This window comes from Pteropus medius, unplaced genomic scaffold (genome assembly GCF_902729225.1).
Source record: "Pteropus medius unplaced genomic scaffold, Ma_sr-lr_union100, whole genome shotgun sequence".
NCBI classification, from domain to species: domain Eukaryota; kingdom Metazoa; phylum Chordata; class Mammalia; order Chiroptera; family Pteropodidae; genus Pteropus; species Pteropus medius.
The window spans coordinates 43,382,237-43,404,282 of NW_024344378.1; the positions used below are offsets into that span (position 1 = coordinate 43,382,237).

Below are 22,046 nucleotides of genomic sequence, written 5' to 3' on the forward strand. Positions count from 1 at the left end.
AACCTTGATCGTGCAGGTAATCTCAAAGGAAAAATCCCCATTTGTAGCAAAAGTTTATTTGGTGCCAAAAATGTTTTGGGGAAAAGGATTAAGAACTAATCAAAATAAACTGAAAATATAAATGTTTTGTTATGCTGTACTTTGGAAGTTGGATGTATGTTGAAAATACTTTTCATTTCATGCATAGCTGGAGAAGATCGTCAAGAGAACTTCATTTCATTATAATTCTTTTGTTATAAAATGATGTAGTTGCTGATAATTTTTGTTCAGCCATATTTTCTCTTGAGGCTTATTTGACCTGTGTATTTTAGTATATTGCTTGTGACTTAATTGAGAATTTTTTTTTTAGCACATGAAATCTGAACAGCTATCCAGCTTCTTCAGGTATTCTCTAAAATATGGGTAGCTCTGTAATCAAACTTGAAAATGCCTTGGGGAACATATTCTTCTTTTAACTATAAGTATTATACAAATGTACCAAAAGAGGAACTATGGCTTCTATAATTTTTTTTTCTTTAGACCAACCTCAAGTTCTTGCAGCAAAATTTCTTTACTTGATGTGCTACAAGTGAACTAGGGTCTTTAAAATGTATTTTAGAATTTTTTTTCCAACATGCTTCTTCCCTTGCAACAGGTACCGTTTTGCAGAGATTCGCTACCATCGCCCTGAGGAGACCCACAAGGGGCGTACAGTTCCAGCTCATGTGGAGACAGTGGTTTTATTTTTCCCGGATGTTTGGCATTGCCTTCCCACCCGCTCAGAGTGGGAAACCCTCTCCCGAGGATACAAGCAGCAGCTGGTCGAGAAGCTTCAGGGTGAACGCAAGGAGGCTGATGGAGAACAGGCACTGAACGCTAATCCCTTTTTCTATTTCCGCTTCTCACAGGCACAGGAACACAGGCACAAATGCACACCACACACTACATAACAAACACACATGGAGGAACATAACTGTTAACAGCGACTGGTAATCCAGCTTTCAGCAGTATAGTTGTATGTTCTTTTTTGTTTAAAAAAAAAATCTGTCTATTCTAATTTTAAAGAGTGCTGAGACCTCAAAGGAAAATAAGTTGTGCTTAAATTGCACAGAATTTTGTTTTTATCATAGGTCTAGTTGCTGGAATCTGGGACCAGTTGTTGAGCAAGATTCAGTATTAAGCCATTTAAACATTTTGCCATTTTCTAAAATTTAAAAAATTTTCTCTTTCACGGTCATCAGTTCTAGTCATGGATATTTGAAATTGGACAACCACAAGTCTGAGATTTGAAATTTCAGGCTATGTGGCATCGTCTTTGGTACATTTGAAAGGTCTTACTAAATCAGTCTTGACTTTGGGTGGCTTGAAAATTGGGGCAAGATCACACACTGTGTGGTTAGTGGAGACCGGCAGTGTTTGTGCATCCCTGATATCCTTTGTGTTGTAATTTATCACCCTTTTGTGTTTCACAGATCTGGCTTTGATTGGCTGATGAGTGTCTTTGTGATCAATTAAAAGTGGTAGAATGTATGTACGTGGACTTGCCTAAATAATAACTTTAGGAGAAGACAATCTGAAACATTTGTGACCTTGCACAGATCAGCAACAGACTTTTAAAAATAAATTACCTTTATTTTAAGGTTTCAGAATAGTAATTATGTTCTTAACTTTGTGTATCAGGATGAAGAAGAGAAGGATGATGGTGAAGCTAAAGAAATTTCCACTCCTACCCATTGGTCTAAACTTGATCCAAAGACAATGAAGGTAACTTTGAAAAAGATAGTATTTAATTTAAAATCTCTGAACAGGGGTAGAGAATGGGGACAGTGTTTTGTGTTTTTTCAGATAAGAGCCATTAAAAACGAAGTCCATTGATTTTACATATTCTATATTGTATTTGTGTATATAAAAATTAAGTAAAAGAGGATGTCATAAATCAGTTTAGCCAATGTTTGTTGAATGCAATATACAAGTGCCTGTGGTGTGAGCAATGTTTTCTGATTTGGGAACTGGTCAAGAAGGCAGAATTTCTGCACTTAAGTAACTTAAAGGAGAAGGGAAGAAACATAGAGAAAAGATCCAGTTTTTAAAGTAAAATTTAGAATTAAAAAGTGGATTGATACTACATCTGAGCTGTATTGATAATACATAAGAGCCTCTTTTGAAAACCTTTGGTTTTGTTTGTTTTGCTTCCCCCTTCCCCATCTCAACCTATTATTTTCCTATAGTTTTGCACTTCTGGGCCCATAATATGAATGTAGATCCATGGATTCTACATGTATACATTCTGCATAGATAAGAAGATCGGAGGCTGATCATTACTCGATTCTGCTGTTTATTTAACACAAAAACTGACGTTTTGATTAACTTCTGTTCTCAGCCAAAAAAAAGTTTTTCTTTTTTATGAAACTAGATTTTTAACTCACATTGCTATTTTTAATAATTAGAGAGAATGTATCTTATAAGAATGTTTGTTATTCCTGCATTATTTCAAGTAGTCACGATCAACATCATGTTTCATGTAGAGTCCATAGGTTCAAAAAAATAAATAGGTTAAGCCTGCATCCCAGGACTTTTAGTTAAAGGATGGCTTTTCTATTAAGTTTCTTATTTTAAAACTTGTATTTCTTTTGATTATAAATGTAATGCATATTTATTTTAAAAATTGTTACATACTTACAAGAAAAAATAACTGAAGCCTGTCACACAAACACAACCACTCTTAAAATTTTTACATATTCCATTATTTTTTTCAGAGTAAAAGTATTGTGATTGGTTGGTTGGTTCTAATGTATCAAAAAGTTACTATCTCGTCTTTTTCAATTAATATTAATGTTTCTCATGTAATTATTTTTAATTTCTCTATACTGTTCCATCTAGTTGATGTACTTTTTCTTAGATATTACTCATATTGGATATTTAGATTCTCCACTTTTTTGCTGGGAGTGACTATTAAAAAGAATGTGTAAATGTTTTTTTTTCTGTTTAGGATTTTTTTTTTTTTTAGAGTAAATTCCCAGAGATGAGAATTACTGGTTCAGAGCATTAACTATTTTTAAGCATCTTAAAACGTCATAAATTATTTTTTAAAGTCTATCAGTTTGCATTTTTACAAACATTTTTATGAGCTGTATAAGTACCCCTTTCACCAACGTTTTAAAAATCAGAGAGAAGATAATTGCATTTTGTTTCCTATTTCAGTATCCCATTTTCTTCTCCTATGTATATTTAGGTAAATGATCTCCGAAAAGAATTAGAAAGTCGAGCCCTTAGTTCCAAAGGGTTAAAATCCCAGTTAATAGCCCGCCTGACAAAACAGCTTAAAGTAGAAGAGCAAAAAGAAGAACAAAAGGAATTAGAGAAATCTGAAAAAGAAGATGAAGAGGAGGATGATAGGAAATCTGAAGACGATAAAGAGGTATGTATATACTAAATTGTTTAAATATACTATTCAGTATAATACTGGTTTATAGGGAGTTCATAGAGTATGTATGGTGTACTTTTATTAAGATAGAATTTGCGTGACAGTAAAATTCAGTCTTTTTAGTAAACAAACAGTTCTGTAAGTTTTGACAAATGCATATAGTCATGTAACCACCACCATGTATTTTTATTTTTGGAAATGAATAATTAATTATTCATGTTTTAGATATAGAAAATGAGACAAAATTTGGTGGGCAGACAGAGCCTTTAAGTTCAGAGATTGAGTTCTGGTGTGAAGTGTTCCAGAATTTTGCTGCTTCTGATATATGTTTGATTGCATCTGAATCCTTAAGACTCGGAGACTGTTTTAATGCCCGATAGAATAACCCCTGGATGTATAGACCTGTCATTTATTTTCTGAATTTGAAATATAAGGATATGAGAAGTGTGTTTTAGCACCATTTGTTGGATAGACCAACATAATGTTTTTTTCTAATGCAATGTGTTAGGAAGTATATACTGTTATTTATATAGTATTCATGCCAGAAATGTTTACTTTTTAATCTAATTTTGAGAAAACAATCAGATAAATTTAGAATATGAAAAATTCTACATAGTAACTTATCTGAACTTTAAAAACAATGTCCGTTTAATGAAAGACAAAAACTATTTAGATTAAAAGTTGGTGAGACATAACAACTGAATGCACTGATTGAAACTTGACCGGATCCTAGATAGGGAAAAACATAGCCATAAAGAGTATTTTTAGGATAATTAGAGAAATTTGATAATATATATAGATGTGATATTAGATAATATTGAACCAATGTTAAATTTCTGGGATTATGTAAGAGATTAACCTTAAGAAATGCATGGACTCATATTTTATTCAATAGGTTATAAATATTTTTTGATAGTGAAATTGTTCAGAGTTGGCCACTGGGAGCCCTTTCAAGTTGGCTTCTGTGCCCTTTGATATATCCTCATCAATTTTTGAGGACTTCCTTATTTTGCAGCACTGTGTACTATACCTTTCACTGTGTACTATACCTGCCCTAGCTCTGGAATCAGCTATTTCCCCTTGGGAAAGCCCTGCCTGGTACTTTATGTATATTGAAAGTCAGGAATTTATACTAATATCTCTAATTTCACAGAGTTCATTCTAGTTTTCTCTCTTTCCATATATCTAACTTCTTTCTTCAAGAACGAGAAATGTAGCTTCCATTATACTTAATATATTTGCTTACTACAAGCTCAGTTGTCCAATGCACTCCATTTCCAATCTAGATACTTACTATACCCTCCTTATTCTACTTTGGTCCGACTCCCTACCCTCTGTTGTTTCTTTGTATGGATGCCCTCCTGGCTCTATTCGGGTTTCTTTACCTGGAAACTGGGCAGCTCATGTGCCTGGACCATTGTTGCTCTCCCTTCCTGCCAGCCTCCATCCCTTGTATAGACATCTGCTTTGCTTGGAGTTGTGCTTTAGAACTGAACTGTTCAGGACAGGAAGAGTAGAAAGAGGAGACAAGGAAGAACCAGTTCTTACTTTTTGATATTAGTGGCCATTGGTGTTCAAATCCTTTGTTGATTCATTTGGGTTGAAAAACAGTGATACTGTATTTCTTATCATTTTATTTTCACATATTCCCCTCATTTGCTATTTAAATACCCAGTGATACAGTTTTTAAATATATATACAGTTATTTCTCAGTATCCATTGTTTTCTCAATATCCATTGGGGGTTGGTTCCAGGATCCATACAGATAACGAAATCCACGGATGCTCAAGTCTCATATAAAATGGCGTACTCTTTGCATATAATCTGTATTTGCAGATAGGCTACAGCAGGGTATTGCTTCATTAGAGTGTATTCAGCATAATGCTTGGCACATAACAAATTTAAGTTTTGCTTTTTGGAAGTTTCTGGGATTTTTTTCCCCTGGAATATTTTTGATCCACAGTTGGTTGAATCTAGGGATACAAAACCTGCGGATGCAAAACTCATGGGGACAAAGGGCCTACTGTCGAAGGCAGAATTGGTGTTTGGTTCTTTTTTTTTTCTTTTTTTTTTTAAATATGAAACACTTCATGAATTTTCATCATCCTTATGCAGGGGCCATGAGGATGTGTCGTTCTAATTTTGGTATATGTGCTACTGAAGCAAGTACTATTTTTGTTTGTCCAGTTTTCAATATAATAAATAGGTTTCCTGCCATCTTCAGATCGTTACATGTTTGTTTTTGAATATCATTAAGAATTTATTAATTTAATCATATTTAAATGAGTTTTAATTTTTTTTCAATTCTTATTATTGAAGCTCAGATTACCCTGTTTTTTTGCCAGTGGGTGAGAATATATTTACAGATACAGAATACTAATAGTACCATCATCAAGATTATTGCAGAAGTTAATATAAAAATATTCTTGTATTTTTTATCCCTATTTTCTCCTTAACCATTTTTATGTTATACAATTACATTGTTTTAGCATATAGCAGTACATACTGTACTCTCATTTAATCCTCATTTAATCTTGGTTCTACAAGTAAGTATCTAATGCTTACCACTAAGCCTTTTGTCATTGTTTCTGAAGCTCATCTCTCATTGTCTCTGGCTTCTCTCACTTAGCATAATGTTTTCAAGGTTCAGTTATGTTGTAGCATGTATAATGTTCCATTGTGTGTATATACATTTTATTTATCCATTCATCTGTTGATGGACACTTGGATTGTTTTCACCTCTCAGCTATTGTGGATATTGCTATAAATAAGCAAGTGTTCTTAAATAATATATTTTTGTATTCTGCTCCCTTGCTTGTGCTTTAAGGAATTTTGTTATCTCATACTGAACCTTGTTGCTTTCTCAATATTAGCCTTTTTTTTCTTCAATTGTTTTCATTTGATTTTTAAATTTTCCCGACTTCTGTTCTCTTAAGGTATTTATTTGCTTTTGTATTGTTTCCAGTTTTACTCTTAAATTTCTGAAACTTATTTTTCCTAATTGTTTCCTGAATGCTAGCACCTCATTTTTTATTCATATTCTTCTTTCATGCCTTGTAACAATTTCTTAATGTCTTTTAGCACACTTTAAAATAGAAGTTAGAATTTTTATCTGTCTTTTACTCACTTTCATTGCCTGTAGGGATGTAATTCTGCTCCTTGTTCTCTTTTTTTAAATAGTAACTTTGTGTGGAATTTGACCTCAGTACTTTTCTGTTGTTCATTTTATGTGAATTTAGTTTGCCTAAAATTGTATTGGAAGGGTGTTGCTTGGGATAGCTCTTCTTACTTCACAGAGCTCTGTTGTTTTCTTGTTTTGTCAAAAATATGGTGGCTTGCTTTCTGAGATTTCTATCTTCTCTTGCTCTCTATCGCTTTTATCTGGACCTTCTCTCATATCTCTGTTGTCACTGTCCTGCTCACTATTCGTTCTACTCCCAGAAGTTTCTCCTCGGTGTGGGGCCCTGTGCTGGAAGGATGCCCTGGTAAATCAGTTTTGCAAGTTCCTGGGGCTAGAATATTATAGGCCCTCGTAGGTGTTAACATGGACCCTTTATACACACTATTATTGGAGGTAGAACCTTGCCTAGTTTTAGCTGCTACTGTTATACTGACCTGCCACACTTTCCAGGGAATGCCTATTGATTTACTGTTTTTTTCCCTATTGATTATTTTGTGATTTTCCTCCTCTTAGATCCGTCAGACCACCACTCCATTGCCTCTTTCTACTTTCTCCCCAACACAGACACCAGTAACACATAGATCTTTTAGTTCTTGTGGCTTTTTCCTACTCATTTGTACATTGGGGATTATGGAGATATCTTGTTACCTTGTTTTGTTGTGAATGTACATGGATTTTGGTTTTTGTATCTAGATTTCTGTCTCTCTTTAATGTGAAGATTCAGGAAGATCCAGAAATTATGGTACCACCATTTTCTCAGAATTCCCTTGTTTATATAACATTTACATAGGTTTTTCTTTTTTCCTCTTTAGAAGGCAGTTTCTTATGCTGGGAAATCTAAAGAAAATTAAGAGCCATAAAAATTATTATCCTCTTTAGTCAGTTTGACCTCTTCTCCCTTCTCAGCTTTATGGTTGGTATAATCACCAAAAGGAGTCACATGAATTTTTTCTTTACGTGGTATACATTAGATTACAGTTGACCATTGAAAAACGCTGGAGATAGGGGTGCGAACACCTGCTCAGTCAGAAGTTTAAATGCAACTTTTGGCTCCCCAAAATTAACTACCCTCTGTATCTGTGGGAGATTAGTTCCAGGAACCACTGCGGATTCCAAAATCCACGAGTGCTCAGGTCTCCTATATAAAATAGGTTAGATGAATGCATACAGTCGGCCCTTTGCATTCGTAGACTTGCAGCCACAGATCAAAAACATTACAGGTACTTATTGAAAAAAATGTTTATATAAGTGGACCTGTGAAGTTCAAACTTGTATTGATCAAGGGTCAACTGTATGTACATATTATACATGGAGGTTTAACCTTTACTTAAAATTTCAAATAATCTAGGAAGAAGAAAGAAAACGTCAAGAAGAAATGGAACGCCAGCGTCGAGAAAGAAGATATATTTTGCCTGACGAACCAGCCATTATTGTACATCCAAATTGGGCTGCAAAAAGTGGCAAGTTTGATTGTAGCATCATGTCTTTGAGTGTACTTTTGGACTACAGATTAGAGGATAATAAAGAACATTCTTTTGAGGTAATGTTTTAACTTTGAATTGGGAACTAAATGAAGGCCACACATTTTGATTGGGTAATATATATCTTAAGTTTCTTTGAGTGCCTCTTTCATTGTTTCTGTTTTTTGTTTATTTTTATTTTTTTATTTTTTTCCTTGCAATTTCTTTGGTGGGGGTGACTGACTCCTACAGACTCACTTTTGCTGATTGCCTTCTGTGGTATGATTTAAATGTTCCTCTGGCCTCTATTTTCTGTAAATGGATAGTTGAATCTAAAATCTTAATCAGGTTCAGATTCAATTATAGTTTTTTTCATAAGACTACTTCACACGTAGTAATGTGTTCTTTTAGCAGAATATCAGGAGATATATGATACATAATGTTTAATTGCCTCTCTTAGAAGTGAGATAATAGTTTATTACTTTAGAATTAAAATATAAATTAATGGGCTCAAAAATTTTTGTGATTGATTGAATTATAAGGTAAAATAATTGATGTTTATTTTTTCAACACGAATCTGTTTTTTGTACTATTTTAAAGGAGCTTTGCAACATATGGCTTGGCATTTTCCAAAAAGAATTGAAGACTTTTATCCCTAAATAAATGATTGCTTTATTTTTTGAATAAAACAATGTAAACTATCCCAGCATATTAATTTTGTAATAACTTGTATAAAATTATACTTATGTTTAATTATTGTATCTTAGTGACATATCTCACTTTTTTAAGTTTATAAATTATGTTGCAAACATTAGTCATACTTACTTGACCCAAGAAGTCATTGACTATCAAATGATAAAATGAAAATGAAATAAAGTACTTAGACTAGAGAGTTGCAAACAGAGGATTCCTGGCAGTTAGAACATGTAAGATGCATGCAAATGTCTTGATATAAAATATGTTACAAGTATTACAAGTCTTAAATATTTACAATTTTTGATACATTAATGCCAGTAAGGTAGTATCTTTAAACATTATATACTATATGATTTTATTTGTATTACCAGTTGCCATGAATTTAACTTGGTGGTATCTACCATGTAGTAGTCATTCAGGATTTAAGTATATGAAAAAAAATACTCTCTGGTATTACTTACTGCTTGTAAAGTATATACTGTATATTTGACCGACGCTATAGGAGGATCTCAAATTAATGCTGCTGTGGTGGAAACAAAACGATTTCAAAACAGCCTTTTGCTAACAAAATGATTCTTTATTTTTTTCTTCCCCACCTAACATATCCCCTTCATTAGTTTCCTTCTAACCTATCATTAGGATGCAGAAGTTATTTTTTTTTCCCCTCTTTAATTCCCCCTCCTCTCCCACTTCCACCCCTGACCTATGGATGTTGCTGTTTCTCCTTAAGAACTGGATCTCGAAGATGGGGCGTCCCCTCCCACATGCTCACAGTGTGCAGCCGGGGCCTGGCGCACCCAGGCCTGGCACCCTCGGCATACTCGGGGGGGCCTGGTGCACCCAGGCTACGGTCTGTGGCTCCACCTGGGGCACGAACCTAGGACCTTCTGGGTGTAAAGCAGACGTGCTAACCACTACACTATGGAGTCACCCCCTGAATGCAGAAGTTATTTTGATACATGAGTTAAAAAAAATCTTTAAGAAAAAGCTTATATTATTAACATTATAAATTTGGGGCTGATTTAATTAATGCTAGATGTATCTTTGTCTTTCAGTGCTTGTAAATGAAAAGACGCAGAATTAATTCTGCTCTTCTAGTTACTGTTCTAGATTTCTTCCATTCTAACATTTTAACTACTGCTTTTTATCTCTAGGTAATAAAAAACTCTAAAGAAAAGATATTCCTCTTGCAATTTATTTATGCAGATTTTGTTTAGTTTATATTAATGGTTAAGATAAAGTGAAATTTTTAACATCTTTAATGGTCATTTTACTGATAATAGATTTTTTTTATTTAAAATGTGTAAAGACAACATGAATTGAAGAAAAATAAATTATAACATCAGTTATAACATGAATATATTGTATTATTCTTTATGATGGGGAAAACAGTCTGTTTTACCAAATACACTGAACAGATTGCCAAAGATTATGTATTTTACATTTCATGTTAATCTGTGGAAAGCAGTTAACCTTAGAAATATTTACATAGAAAATTTCAAGTATAATTTTAGGTTCATGAGTATGTTAACAGTCATTATCCATGGATCCTTGCATAGTAATAATGATAATGTGTGCCTCCTACTCAAAATTTTGAATTGGTTTCCCCTGCCCAAATCTCTTCTAATATCTATATTGACATTTCCCTGCTACCTTCAGGTCACTTTTCAAATGTCACCTGATTAAAGAGGTCTTCTCTGATTACTTTCTTGTTACTTTCTATGCTTTCATCCTGCTTGTTTTCTTATAATTTGTTGTTGATTTGGTATATCATACTTTTCCCCACTATATTGTTAGCTCATAAGAGTCAGGATTTTTATCTACTTTCTTCACTGCTATAACAGTGCGTAGAACAGTCCCTGGTTCTAGACATTTCATTAAAACTATTAAATAAATAAAGTACATTTACCATAAAGATTACTTTGTGTAAGGTAGTAGAAATATTTTTTTCTGCTGATTTTCATATTTTCTATAGTACAGTGTATTTTTCATAATATTTGACCAAAAGTATACAAAACATAGTATTTATATCTGCAGAAGGAATTTTGAGGATTTTGAGGCTTCTGAATATCATTGACATCAGTTATTATAAATTTGTTGTTAGTCACGTTGTTACATATTGCAAATTATTATATGATAAATTACCAATTGTCCTGGATTATTTTCACTGTTTCTATTAAAGATGTTTGGGTTACTGTTGGTCTCTTTTCATAGGTGTCATTGTTTGCAGAACTTTTCAATGAAATGCTTCAAAGAGATTTTGGTGTCAGAATATACAAATCATTATTATCTCTTCCTGAGAAAGAGGACAAAAAAGAAAAGGAAAAGAAAAGTAAAAAAGATGAGAGAAAAGATAAAAAAGAAGAAAGAGATGATGAAACTGATGAGCCAAAACCCAAACGGAGAAAATCAGGCGATGATAAAGATAAAAAAGAAGATAGAGATGAAAGGAAGGTCCGTAATTATCTGTGACCAGCAACCTAATTTAGAAGTTTTTGATTAGTCTTGTAGAGTGTAACTAATAGTGAATAGTGAAACATAAAGGCCAAACTAAAAGGTTTTAGTGTATTAGAATTTAAGTCTTTGAATTAAAGCCCATGTGAAAATCTATAACTAGTTTTATAGTAAATTTTTTTTAGTTTAAGCCGCACAGCACAAAGATTTGATTTACATATATTGTGAACGGCAGTTTACTCTCAAAGAGTATTATTGTTACAATAAACTTATAATGTGATTCTATTTCAACTAAATTTGGTGGATTTAGTTGTTTTTGAGTTTTGTCATTTAATGTTTGGTGAGATACCTTGCTTAATTTTAAGACATTTTAAATTACAGAAAGATGATAAAAGAAAAGATGATTCTAAAGATGATGATGAAACTGAAGAAGATAATAATCAGGATGAGTATGATCCAATGGAAGCTGAAGAAGCTGAGGATGAAGAAGATGGTATGATTCAAATTTATTTCTTAGGATGAAAATACATTTTTTTGTTTAGTGACTTTGTATCACTGAAGTCTATACTTTTAATATTTTTTGTTTTTTGAATAGAAATAGTAAAATATTCTGTTAAATAATTGTTTTTTTTTTAGGTAACAGAATTAAGACATGTTTAATTTTATCATGTGTCCCATTTGTAATTAATACTTACCCAACTTGGGGAAAGAAATTTCCCTGAACATGGTGCTTAATAATAAATACCCATCTACCTATCATTCAGATTACTTTGCTTGCAGTAGATAACTTCGAATAATAAATACCCATCTACCTATCATTCAGATTACTTTGCTTGCAGTAGATAACTTCGCCGGTCATAGATGCCAGCCATAAAATACCGGTAAAGTTCCACTGCATACTTGTCAGTTTTCTGGGGTTTTTAAAATAGTTTATTGAGGTTGCAGTACATAACCACAAAACTCACCTATTTGAAGTATACAATTTAATAATTCTTAGTAACTATAGAATTGTGAAATCATTACCACAATCTAGCTTTACAATATTTGCCTATTTTCTTTTTTTAGTAAAAGTTTTATTGACATATAATTCACATACCATACAGTTAACATATTTAATTAAAAGTATACAACCCAGTGGTTTTTAATATTGACAGAGTTGTACAGCCATCACCATAACCAATTTTAGAATATTTTCACTACCTCAAAAAGAAACCCTGTACTCATTAGCAGTCACTCCCATTTCCCCACAACCTCTTCAGTTCTAGACAACCATTAGCTTTTTGTCTCTATAGATATTCTGGACATTTCATATAAATGGAATCATACAACACGTGATCTTTTGTGACTGGCTGCTTTTCACTTAGCATAATGTCATCCAGGTGCATGCATGTTTTTAGCATGTATATTCTCTTTAATATGAAGTGTTTTCTATATTTTTACTGTTCAAGTACAACTTCTTACCTAAAGCGGTCTTTTCCAGAGTGTCCCAAGATATTAACAGGTGTAAGCTTAATAAAGCGTACTAGAGCCAAATAAATTTGGGAAACTTAGGTTAAGCAAAGGTCTGCATGTTTACCACAGAATTTTTTAGCTGCTTAGCTGCTTACATATATCGTAGATATATGTAACGTTTAGATATATGTATGAAATGCAGATATATGTATGAAATGTTTATGAATACGCTTTGTAGTATCTCAAAGACTTTAATATTTGCATATGATTCATGAAAGGATTATGTATTAGTTTACTAGGGCTCCTATAAAAAGTTCCTCAGTCTGGGTGGCTTAAACAATAGAAATTTATTGTCTCAGTTCTAGAGACCAAAAGTCTGAGATCAAAGAGTCTCTGGTGGGGTTGGTTCCTTCTAAGAGCTGTGAGGGAAGGATCTGTTCCAGAAACCTCTCCTTGGCTTATAGATGGCCATCTTCACCCTGTATCTTCACGTCATCTTCTATCAGCATATCTGTGTCCAAATTTCCTTTTTTTGTAAAGACACCAGTCATTGGATTAGAGCTCATCCTAATTACCTCCTTTTAACTTATTTACCTCTGTATAGACCCTTTCTCCAAATAAGGTAACATTTTGAGGTACTAGGGAGGGTTAGTGCTTCAGCATATGAATTTTAGGGGATATAATTTAGCCCTTAGCAGATTAATTCTTTAATATTAGCCCCATAACAATTTGGTAATGGTGGTTGACTTGAAGGTGATGGCTGAGAGGTCTTGGAAACCTGGGTAGCCTAGGGAAAAGTAAAAGAAAGAACTTTGCTTTTTGCCAGTTGCTTTCTTGTATTTTGAATTTTGCACAAGTTGTATTATATTTTCATAAAAACAAAATATAGTATTCTAATCTAGAAAATAAAGTTAATGTCATGACTTGTATAAATTGTCAAGTATTCTTTTTGATATTTGATTTTTATTAAGACAACTAAAGTATGGATTTCAAGTCATATCTTCCACAGTTACAGATTTACCTTACTGTACTAATTTTTTTTAAAGAATAATTTATCCATCTTTCATCATGAGAAACATGTTAGTGTTAGCACATCTAGCACATCTTTTAGGCCTTCTTAATTATCTCAAGAACATCTTAATTTCTCATGTAGTATTATTTTGCAATAATCTGTAGTCAGTTTTACTCTGTTGGCTGTTTTTCCTTTTAGCTTTTAGAAAGTATACTTTGCTGTTTTGTTTAAATTTGTATTATAATTTTCAACATTATTTATAAAATTCATTTTTTGCACTATGTCCTTCAGGTATTTATGGAATAAGGTGTTTAATTTGATTCAGTAAAGTCAAGTTTTTCTTCCCTCTAGTCTCTTAATAAATTTCTTCCTAGTCTTATAATTGTTTTTTATAAAATCCAGATCTTTTATTCATATGATATTTCTTTGCTAATGTGTCTTTTGGAATCTAATCAGTAATAGAGTATTTTTGGTTTCTGGTAATCAAAGGTCTATATTAAGGAGTTTTTTGCTGCTGTTGTATTTTATAGATCGAGATGAGGAAGAAATAAACAAACGAGATGACAAAAGAGACATCAACAGGTACTGCAAGGAGAGGCCCTCTAAAGATAAGGTACTTATTGAATCATTTATTTTTTTAAATGTGATAATTTTCCTTTTTTACATAATCTAGACTTACTATTAAACATAACACAGTTATGAAGTTTTTTGATCCTTGTATATCTATATATCACCGCTCAGAGCAAAATTCAGTTGTATTTTGATGTTTGCGGTTATGTCGGATGACCAGTGTGTCTTATTCCTTTCTCCCATACACATAAACCATAACAACTTATTTGAGCTAAAATGAGACAAAGGTCTTTTCAGATTTTTGCTATTATATGGACATATTCTCAGTTTCTCACTTTTCGGGGGTAAAAATTATATACTATATCTTTCACATTTTCTTTAGGAAAAAGAAAAGACTCAGATGATCACGATTAACAGAGATCTGTTAATGGCATTTGTTTATTTTGATCAAAGCCATTGTGGTTACCTTCTTGAAAAGGATTTGGAAGAAATACTTTATACTCTTGGACTACATCTTTCTCGGGCTCAGGTAATCTGTCTTGTGAATATTTAAAACAAAAAACATTTTTAAGTAACTTTTTAATCTCTGACTTTGTGAAATATAAAAGCAATATAGTATATACGTACTGTATAGTATAGTGTATATATACTAAATATAATTGCAATACTGTCAAGCAGTTCTGAAATGTATAAAGTGAAAAAGTTAAAAGTCTCTCCCTTTAGTTCCCCTCTTCTAGTATCTTTTTGTAAGCAGCTCATATATGATAGTTCTAGTCTTATAAACAACACATTCTATACATAGTGATAGATAACTTTTATCATTTAGCAATCTATCATGGCATCATTCTACCATGAAAATAGAGACCTATCCACTTTGTTCTTTTTATGACTGCATAGTATTCTGTGGTATAGATGTACCATAATTACCTTAACTAGTCCCAGTTGCTGGGTGGTTTTTATTTTTTACAATTACAAACTGTGCATCTTCATATATATACTTAAATGTATGTATTAGTGTTTCTGTCTATGTTGGACTTGATTTAACAAAAGTTTTTTTCAAATGATAATTTGGATTTTAGGTTTATGAAGAAGACAGTTTAAAGGTTAATTGCTCTAACTTAGTGGGAGTGAATACCTTAGAAAACAGATGCCACTGATATTCATCATACAGTTGTTCAAAGAGAGTCAAAACTTATTTTCATCTTTTTTATTTGTTTACTTGCTTATATAACAGGTAAAGAAGCTTCTTAATAAAGTAGTACTTCGTGAATCTTGCTTTTACCGGAAACTAACAGACACCTCAAAAGATGAAGAAAACCATGAAGAGTCTGAAGCATTACATGAAGATATGCTAGGTTTGCATATGTTATTTTAAGATTGTGCCATTATATAATAGTATTATTAAGAAAAAATAATAAAATATGACATCTTTTATATTATAGGAAACAGGTTATTACTTCCAACACCAACAGTGAAACAGGAATCCAAGGATGTGGAAGAAAATGTTGGCCTGATTGTGTATAATGGTGCAATGGTAGATGTAGGAAGCCTCTTGCAAAAATTGGAAAAGAGTGAAAAAGTAAGAGCTGAAGTAGAACAGAAGCTACAGTTACTAGAAGAAAAAACAGGTAAAGAACAGAATGGGATATGTCAGTACTTTTAACACTCTATTGGGATGCATATGTGTATACATACACATATGTACCTGTGCATATGGGCATACTTATATCCATGTGTTTTAGTCTAGGCCACAAATTGTAACTTTACTTTTGACCATTTCTGTTAAAGGTTAGAAATTGCTTAGCTTTATAAGAATTAATCTTAGATCTTCATGTGCATTCTCAGATTTTTTCGTTGTTCTATTTTATCCTTTTAATCCTCTTAGTTTTTACCAATTTCTGCTACTTTCTCGAGTTTGTACCATCATCTTAACTGTAGAACCTGGATTTAGATGTAATTCTTAGCTAAAACATCATTTAAATGAAGTGAGTATTGCAGTGTACTTTAATAATTATTGAAATTGACATTTGTGACCATTTTAAAGGATTTTTTTTTTATTTTCTTAGCTTAAGTATTTTTAACCTCAAAATTAAATTGGGTATTTCAAGTTGGTTAATAGTAAATTTTGGATTTTTTTTAACAGATGAAGATGAAAAGACCATATTAAATTTGGAAAATTCCAACAAAAGCCTCTCTGGTGAACTCAGAGAAGTTAAAAAGGACCTTAGTCAGTTACAAGACAACTTAAAGATTTCAGAAAACATGAATTTGCAATTTGAAAACCAACTGAATAAGACAATCAGAAACTTATCCACAGTAATGGATGAAATCCACACTGTTCTCAAGAAGGTTAGCAATTTTATACATTCACCAATTTTTAGTTTCACTTTTTAAATCTGTTTCTGCTAGTTTTAATGTTATTAAGTTCTTGGTGGTTTTTCTAGGAGCAAATAATGATAGCATTCTGCCCTTCATCAGATTATTCAAAAGCAAGTCCCAAAAGATTATATTTTTCTGGAACTTAATTGGGATGTCAACATGGGTTGTGTGTACTGATTTTTCAAAGCAAATTTTATTTGTATTTCTTCTTTGAAACCAGAGAGTGAGTTTGAATTTGAGGAAGCTAAAACCATTCACTTCTTTTTTAAACCTGTTTATTATTGGACAGAATTGAGAATGTCTTTGGCACTGTCAAAATTATTAGTATTTTTTATTACAAAAAAAAAAAAATCTAGTAACTCAGTGCCATTGTAAACTAACTTCAGTAATTGAGAGATCTTCTACACTCTTTCCACACTCAGAACAAGAAGAGAAAAAATCTACAGTGCAAGAAATATACTGTTATAATAACCTCTTAATTTCTCAGGACCCAGGTGGTTTTCTCAAGTACTAGAAGCTGTTCTGATAGAATTGAGAGAGATTTTTTTCATAATTGCTCCCAGAGTCAGTTTTCCATAGATGGTAAAACAATCTATCTAGAGTATTTTATTTACTAATGTTTATTACTTTTTACAGTTACCTTTAAGAAAATCTAATAAAATATACTTTTTCTTGTCTGTTATTTTATAGGATAATGTGAAGAGTGACAATAAAGATCAGAAATCCAAGGAGAATGGCGCAAGTGTATAATACACGTAGTGATGAGGAATGGTGTTAAATAATGTAATATAAAAAAATCATGATACAAGAATGTTTGAAAGTGATGCATGTTTGATTTTAGTAGTATAAATATCTGTTAGTTCAAATGATGTATAAAGTTTTATGAATGTGAGAGTCTCTGCTTTTGAAAATTGCTTGTAATTCCTGGCATTGAAATTATAAAACACTCCTTGAGTGAAATAATTTTGCATTGCAAAATGTTTTAGGATGAACTTTGTTATAGTTTTAACCCCAATAAAGTTCATCAGTTTAATTGACAATAGTATTTAATTACCAAATGTCTTTTATTAAAATACCTAGAAAATTGTAGTAATTTCATTTATAGACTTATTATTAGGATTTAAAAAAATTTTTTTAGTCTTTTTAAATTTTCAGTATAAATCAAAATCTCATGCTGCTAAAAAGGTTTGCAAGTTTTTTGACCCAGACATTTTTTTTCACTTGTCAAAAAAAATCCCCTCTCATTATTAGTGTCAAAAGTATTCATCAAAAATTCTGTTCTTCCAAAGGACAGTGCAGTGGACAGTTACCATTGTTATTATTTGTTAGGCTCTACATAGAACTAATATAGTTCTGATGTTAATGTTACTGCTTTCAATGAATTATTCTACTTTCTCAGAATAGTGCTCTTTTACTTTTAATTTTGAGGGGTTTTCTGCAATATGTGTCACATATACAGTTTAGTACCAAGCCAGTAGATGTCAGTATGATGCCTTAGGTTAAGCCTTCAATAATTAAAAATAATATTTTTTATTAGTCTGTGTACTTCCTTCAGAATTTTGGGGGATACATAGAATTGATTAACTGTTGAGTGAAAAAGGTAGAAAATGTGATATACTATTAAACAGTGGTTCTTAGCAGGTAGTGATTCATTCCCCCAGAGAACATTAAGGAATATCTGGAGGCGTTTCTTCTTGTCACAGCTGGATGAGTGTTACTAGCATTTAGTTGGTAGAGGTTAAGGATTTTGCTGAACATCCTACACTGCATAGGACGGCCCCCACAACAAAGAATTGTATCCAGGCCAAAATGTTTGTAGTACTCAGGTTGGGAAACATTTAAAGTAATACAGGGTTAAGTGACACATCTTTTGAATAACACTAGTGAAAACTGAATCGTATCTTTAGCAGATGATTAGAGTTTTTTGTACTTAACTCTTCTTGGAATGTTTCATTGTCAGAAATATATGCTATATTAGGGTTTATTTTATTCCATTTTGCTTTATTTTGCCAGAACAATGGCTAGGTGTTCCCAAATAGGTTAATATGAGAATGTAAGTGCCATATTACACGTCTGTTAAGCCAAATGGAATCCACATGGCTCTTATTAAGAAATAGATTAAAATATCTGAAGTTCTTTCAAATCAATTTTTGTTTTAAGTTGCTGTTTATAGTCTTATGATTTGCTGGCTTCTCTAAAGTCAAATTACTGATTGATTCATACTATACAATTACTGTATAAATATTTCTCCATCGTTAAGGTAAGATAAAACATTATAGGGTAGTTCGAAAGTGTTTTTCTCAAAGGAAATTCTTGGAGATAAACTCTTACCTAAAAGACAGTAAAGAATATAGTTCTTTACTGGAGAATGTTTTTAAATGAGAAAAATCATCATAAAGTCCAACCTGTCAGACTTTAATTTTTCCAGAGATACTTAAACCAGAATAATATTGGGAGAATGGAGAAAAAGCATTAAGTCTTTTCATTATACTATTTCTTAGAGGTAAATTTCTCACAAAATAATTTCATTGGAAGTGGAAAGTGAGATGTGCCTTTGTAAGTGTTTCGAACATTTATTCAGAAGTGAATACGTAGTCTTTTATTCTCTCATCTGACATTAATCAAGTCAAAAATTTAATTAGGTAACAAGTAGGTCTGTGATAACATTTAATTTTCCCATCCTTTTTATGTTCTGGATGCCTGTTTTTGCATTCTAATACTTGGTTCAGTCATTGTAGGACAATTGAAATTTTAAGAATTTAGTATTTCTGAATTTTGCAAAGTCCTAGAAAGTTACTCTTCAAAAATATCATAACACAGAAAATCCTTCCTTAAGTGACACTTAGACTTTACTTATGTATACATTTTACTACTCTCAAAATTTTCAATATCCAACACATACTTTTTAATATTTTTAATATTTTACCTGTTCTGATCCCCTAGCTGCAGCCCATTACTACTTGGGATTAGAGATGACTAATGTTGGCTTATGAATCAAGAGTTTATTCAGAAATTATAGTATCTTCCAACTTCCTTAAGTTTATGTGCCCCTTTAAGATGATTTGAGGTGGTCTTGCCTTTCACTCTAACAATCCTAAAACCTTAATCATAAAGTCTGTAGCTTGAATAAATGGATAGTTTTACCAATGAAGAAAATAGGAAATAAGAACCTTAATCCCACTATAAAATTTAAGACTTACCCTCTGAAGTGGCAAAGAGTGCTGATTCCTTGGTATTAACTGTCCTAATAAAAGAGAACTTCCTGCTTCTATATCTGTGGTGAAACTGATAATGAACCATCTCAAGGGACAATGGAACTGCTTAGATTACTAGAAATGATCCCAGCATATTTTGGAGATGCACAGATTAGGCCTAATTCTCTGAAAATAGTCAGCAAGGCAAAACAAATAAAAATTTTGAGTACAATCCAAAGAATGTTACAGACTATTTCAGAATATTTAGAATACATTCCATAAACAATCTAGAAATGATCAAGGGGAAAAAGCTCAGCATAGAGTCAGAATTGACCACTCACTGACATCAGATCACTTAATAGACTTGAAAAATCTCAGAGGCAATTTCAGTATTAATCTAATGACATCTGATTTTGGAAGACACCAAGTTTTATAGATTTATAGCATATTTTTATATAACTGCAATATATATTAACAATATGAACAAATTGTGTCCCAAGGAATTCCAAAATCACAGTGGCGCAAAGCTAAGAAGAAGAATTAACCCAGTGTTTTTCACCTCACCTTTTATGTGTTTTAGTAGTGTGAAACCTAAATAATTCAGTCATCAGTAGTAATTCTTTGGAAAATATTGTCTCAATATAAGTGGGAAACAAATGTAAAGACCCTGAACTGGGTGCACTGGAGTAGGTGGGACAATTTAGCTGATGCCCTTTTCATCTGCCTTCTCTGAGTACCCTGAGAACTCACAATAACACTGCATGTGTTACCATATAACTAGACCTTACCCCTTGCACAAGGGCAAGACTTGCAGAGAACATTTAGTCAATTGCATACCCCTGGGCCATTCTCTCTTTAAACCCTAAGAGTGGCAGGGATATGTAATTGTACCTTTGCTAAGGGTCAAAGCTTTGGAGACTTGCCAAAGGTAGACTCAGGAGGAATGACACTTGAAGATGCTTTTACGTTTTTGACAAATCTTAATGTCCATTTTCAGCACCAGTGGAGAAATGAAGTGGGACAGAGGACCAAAGACCATGACAATCCTAAGAGTCTCAGCTCTCAGGCACCTTCCCTATGGTTCAGTTGAAGGACTTGAGTACCTGTGGAGTATAGTCATAGCCGAGATGAAGGGAACAAACAGGGATTTCTGTCACAGTGACAACATAAATTGTGCTGTGCCTTAATATAGAGGTAGTTGCTTCTTGTAGGAAAACCAATGTTTATGTAGAAAACAAAAGTTGAGGAAGATGATTTTCTGCTAAAGAAAGGAATTTGGAGTATGTTAAGCATGGATGAGTTGGCTTATTAGAACATGGACAAAACTTTTTGTAAATGTATTAAAGAATCTACTCATGGATATCCATGTCCACAAGGCATTAAATTAAAAAATTTGGTGAAAACAGGTACTACATACAAGTGCCCTTGTATGTAGCAAACAATAAAGATACTCTCTTTAGGTACCTACATAGAATTGTTGACAGTTCCAGCAGGAAAGGAATAGTATCTTCAATAGTTGGCTGAGTCCATGCCAATTTTTATGAGTTCTCTCTGATTCAGGTAATAACTCACCCTTGAGAGGCTACTCAGAGCCTAAATTCCCTTAGCTATATGTAGGTCTCTAAATGTAGAATTCTTCAAAAATATCGCAGTGGTGACTAGATTTTTTTTTTTCTTTAGGAATTCATGTGATACTACAGGGCTTTTCATAGCACTCTGACAGTCATATACAAAGTGTAGAAGGAAAACTCTTTCCCTACTTTCTTCGATGTGGCCTTTCTGTCCCAGAATACTCATGTCATCGCACCTTTGTCCGCAAGTTAACTCAGGTGGCATTGAATCTGTGGATCTGAGATAACCTGAGATGGCTTTCATTGTCAGAAGAAGCCACGTAGATTTGCTCCTCGTAATGTGAAGTCAAAGTAGATACAGAAAGCACGTTTTGATTATAGGCAAAGGATTGAAGTGAGTACAGTAATTAAAAGCACCATAACAGGTTCTTCTATAGTAGGGGTCCCTAGCCCCCAGACTGGTTAGGAACTGGGCCACACAGCAGGAGGTGAGTGGCGGGCAAGCCAGCAAAGCTTCATCTGTGTTTGCATCTGCTCCCTGGCACTAGCATCACCGCCCCAGCTCCACCTCAGGTCATCAGGCATTAGATTCTCAGGAGCACCAGTCCCTGGTGCCAAAAAGGGGACCACTGGCTCTATAGGATGTGTGGCATGCAACACATCTCCTGATTTGA

The 22,046-nt window shown here is 32.9% G+C and overlaps 1 protein-coding gene and 1 pseudogene across 4 annotated transcripts in view; one reads left to right on the top strand and one right to left on the bottom strand.

The window, feature by feature from the left end:
* The window catches only part of CCAR1 (cell division cycle and apoptosis regulator 1), a 41,560-nt gene extending 23,864 nt beyond the window's left edge, over positions 1 to 17,696 (top strand). For 2 of the 4 annotated variants that reach the window (XM_039871969.1, XM_039871968.1), the window contains exons 14-26: positions 635 to 845; positions 1,660 to 1,743; positions 3,212 to 3,397; positions 7,098 to 7,154; positions 7,933 to 8,124; positions 10,955 to 11,194; positions 11,576 to 11,687; positions 14,189 to 14,271; positions 14,611 to 14,757; positions 15,463 to 15,583; positions 15,671 to 15,856; positions 16,372 to 16,577; positions 17,298 to 17,696. In XM_039871969.1, coding sequence (XP_039727903.1) covers positions 635 to 845; positions 1,660 to 1,743; positions 3,212 to 3,397; positions 7,098 to 7,154; positions 7,933 to 8,124; positions 10,955 to 11,194; positions 11,576 to 11,687; positions 14,189 to 14,271; positions 14,611 to 14,757; positions 15,463 to 15,583; positions 15,671 to 15,856; positions 16,372 to 16,577; positions 17,298 to 17,357 — 1,885 coding nt within the window. In that variant the 3' untranslated portion in view covers positions 17,358 to 17,696. The remainder of the gene's footprint in view (positions 1 to 634; positions 846 to 1,659; positions 1,744 to 3,211; positions 3,398 to 7,097; positions 7,155 to 7,932; positions 8,125 to 10,954; positions 11,195 to 11,575; positions 11,688 to 14,188; positions 14,272 to 14,610; positions 14,758 to 15,462; positions 15,584 to 15,670; positions 15,857 to 16,371; positions 16,578 to 17,297) is intronic. The other 2 variants (XM_039871971.1, XM_039871970.1) reach the window with 1 other exon arrangement.
* LOC120609777 (uncharacterized) lies at positions 5,476 to 5,573 on the bottom strand (annotated as a pseudogene).
* Positions 17,697 to 22,046: the final 4,350 nt, after the last annotated feature.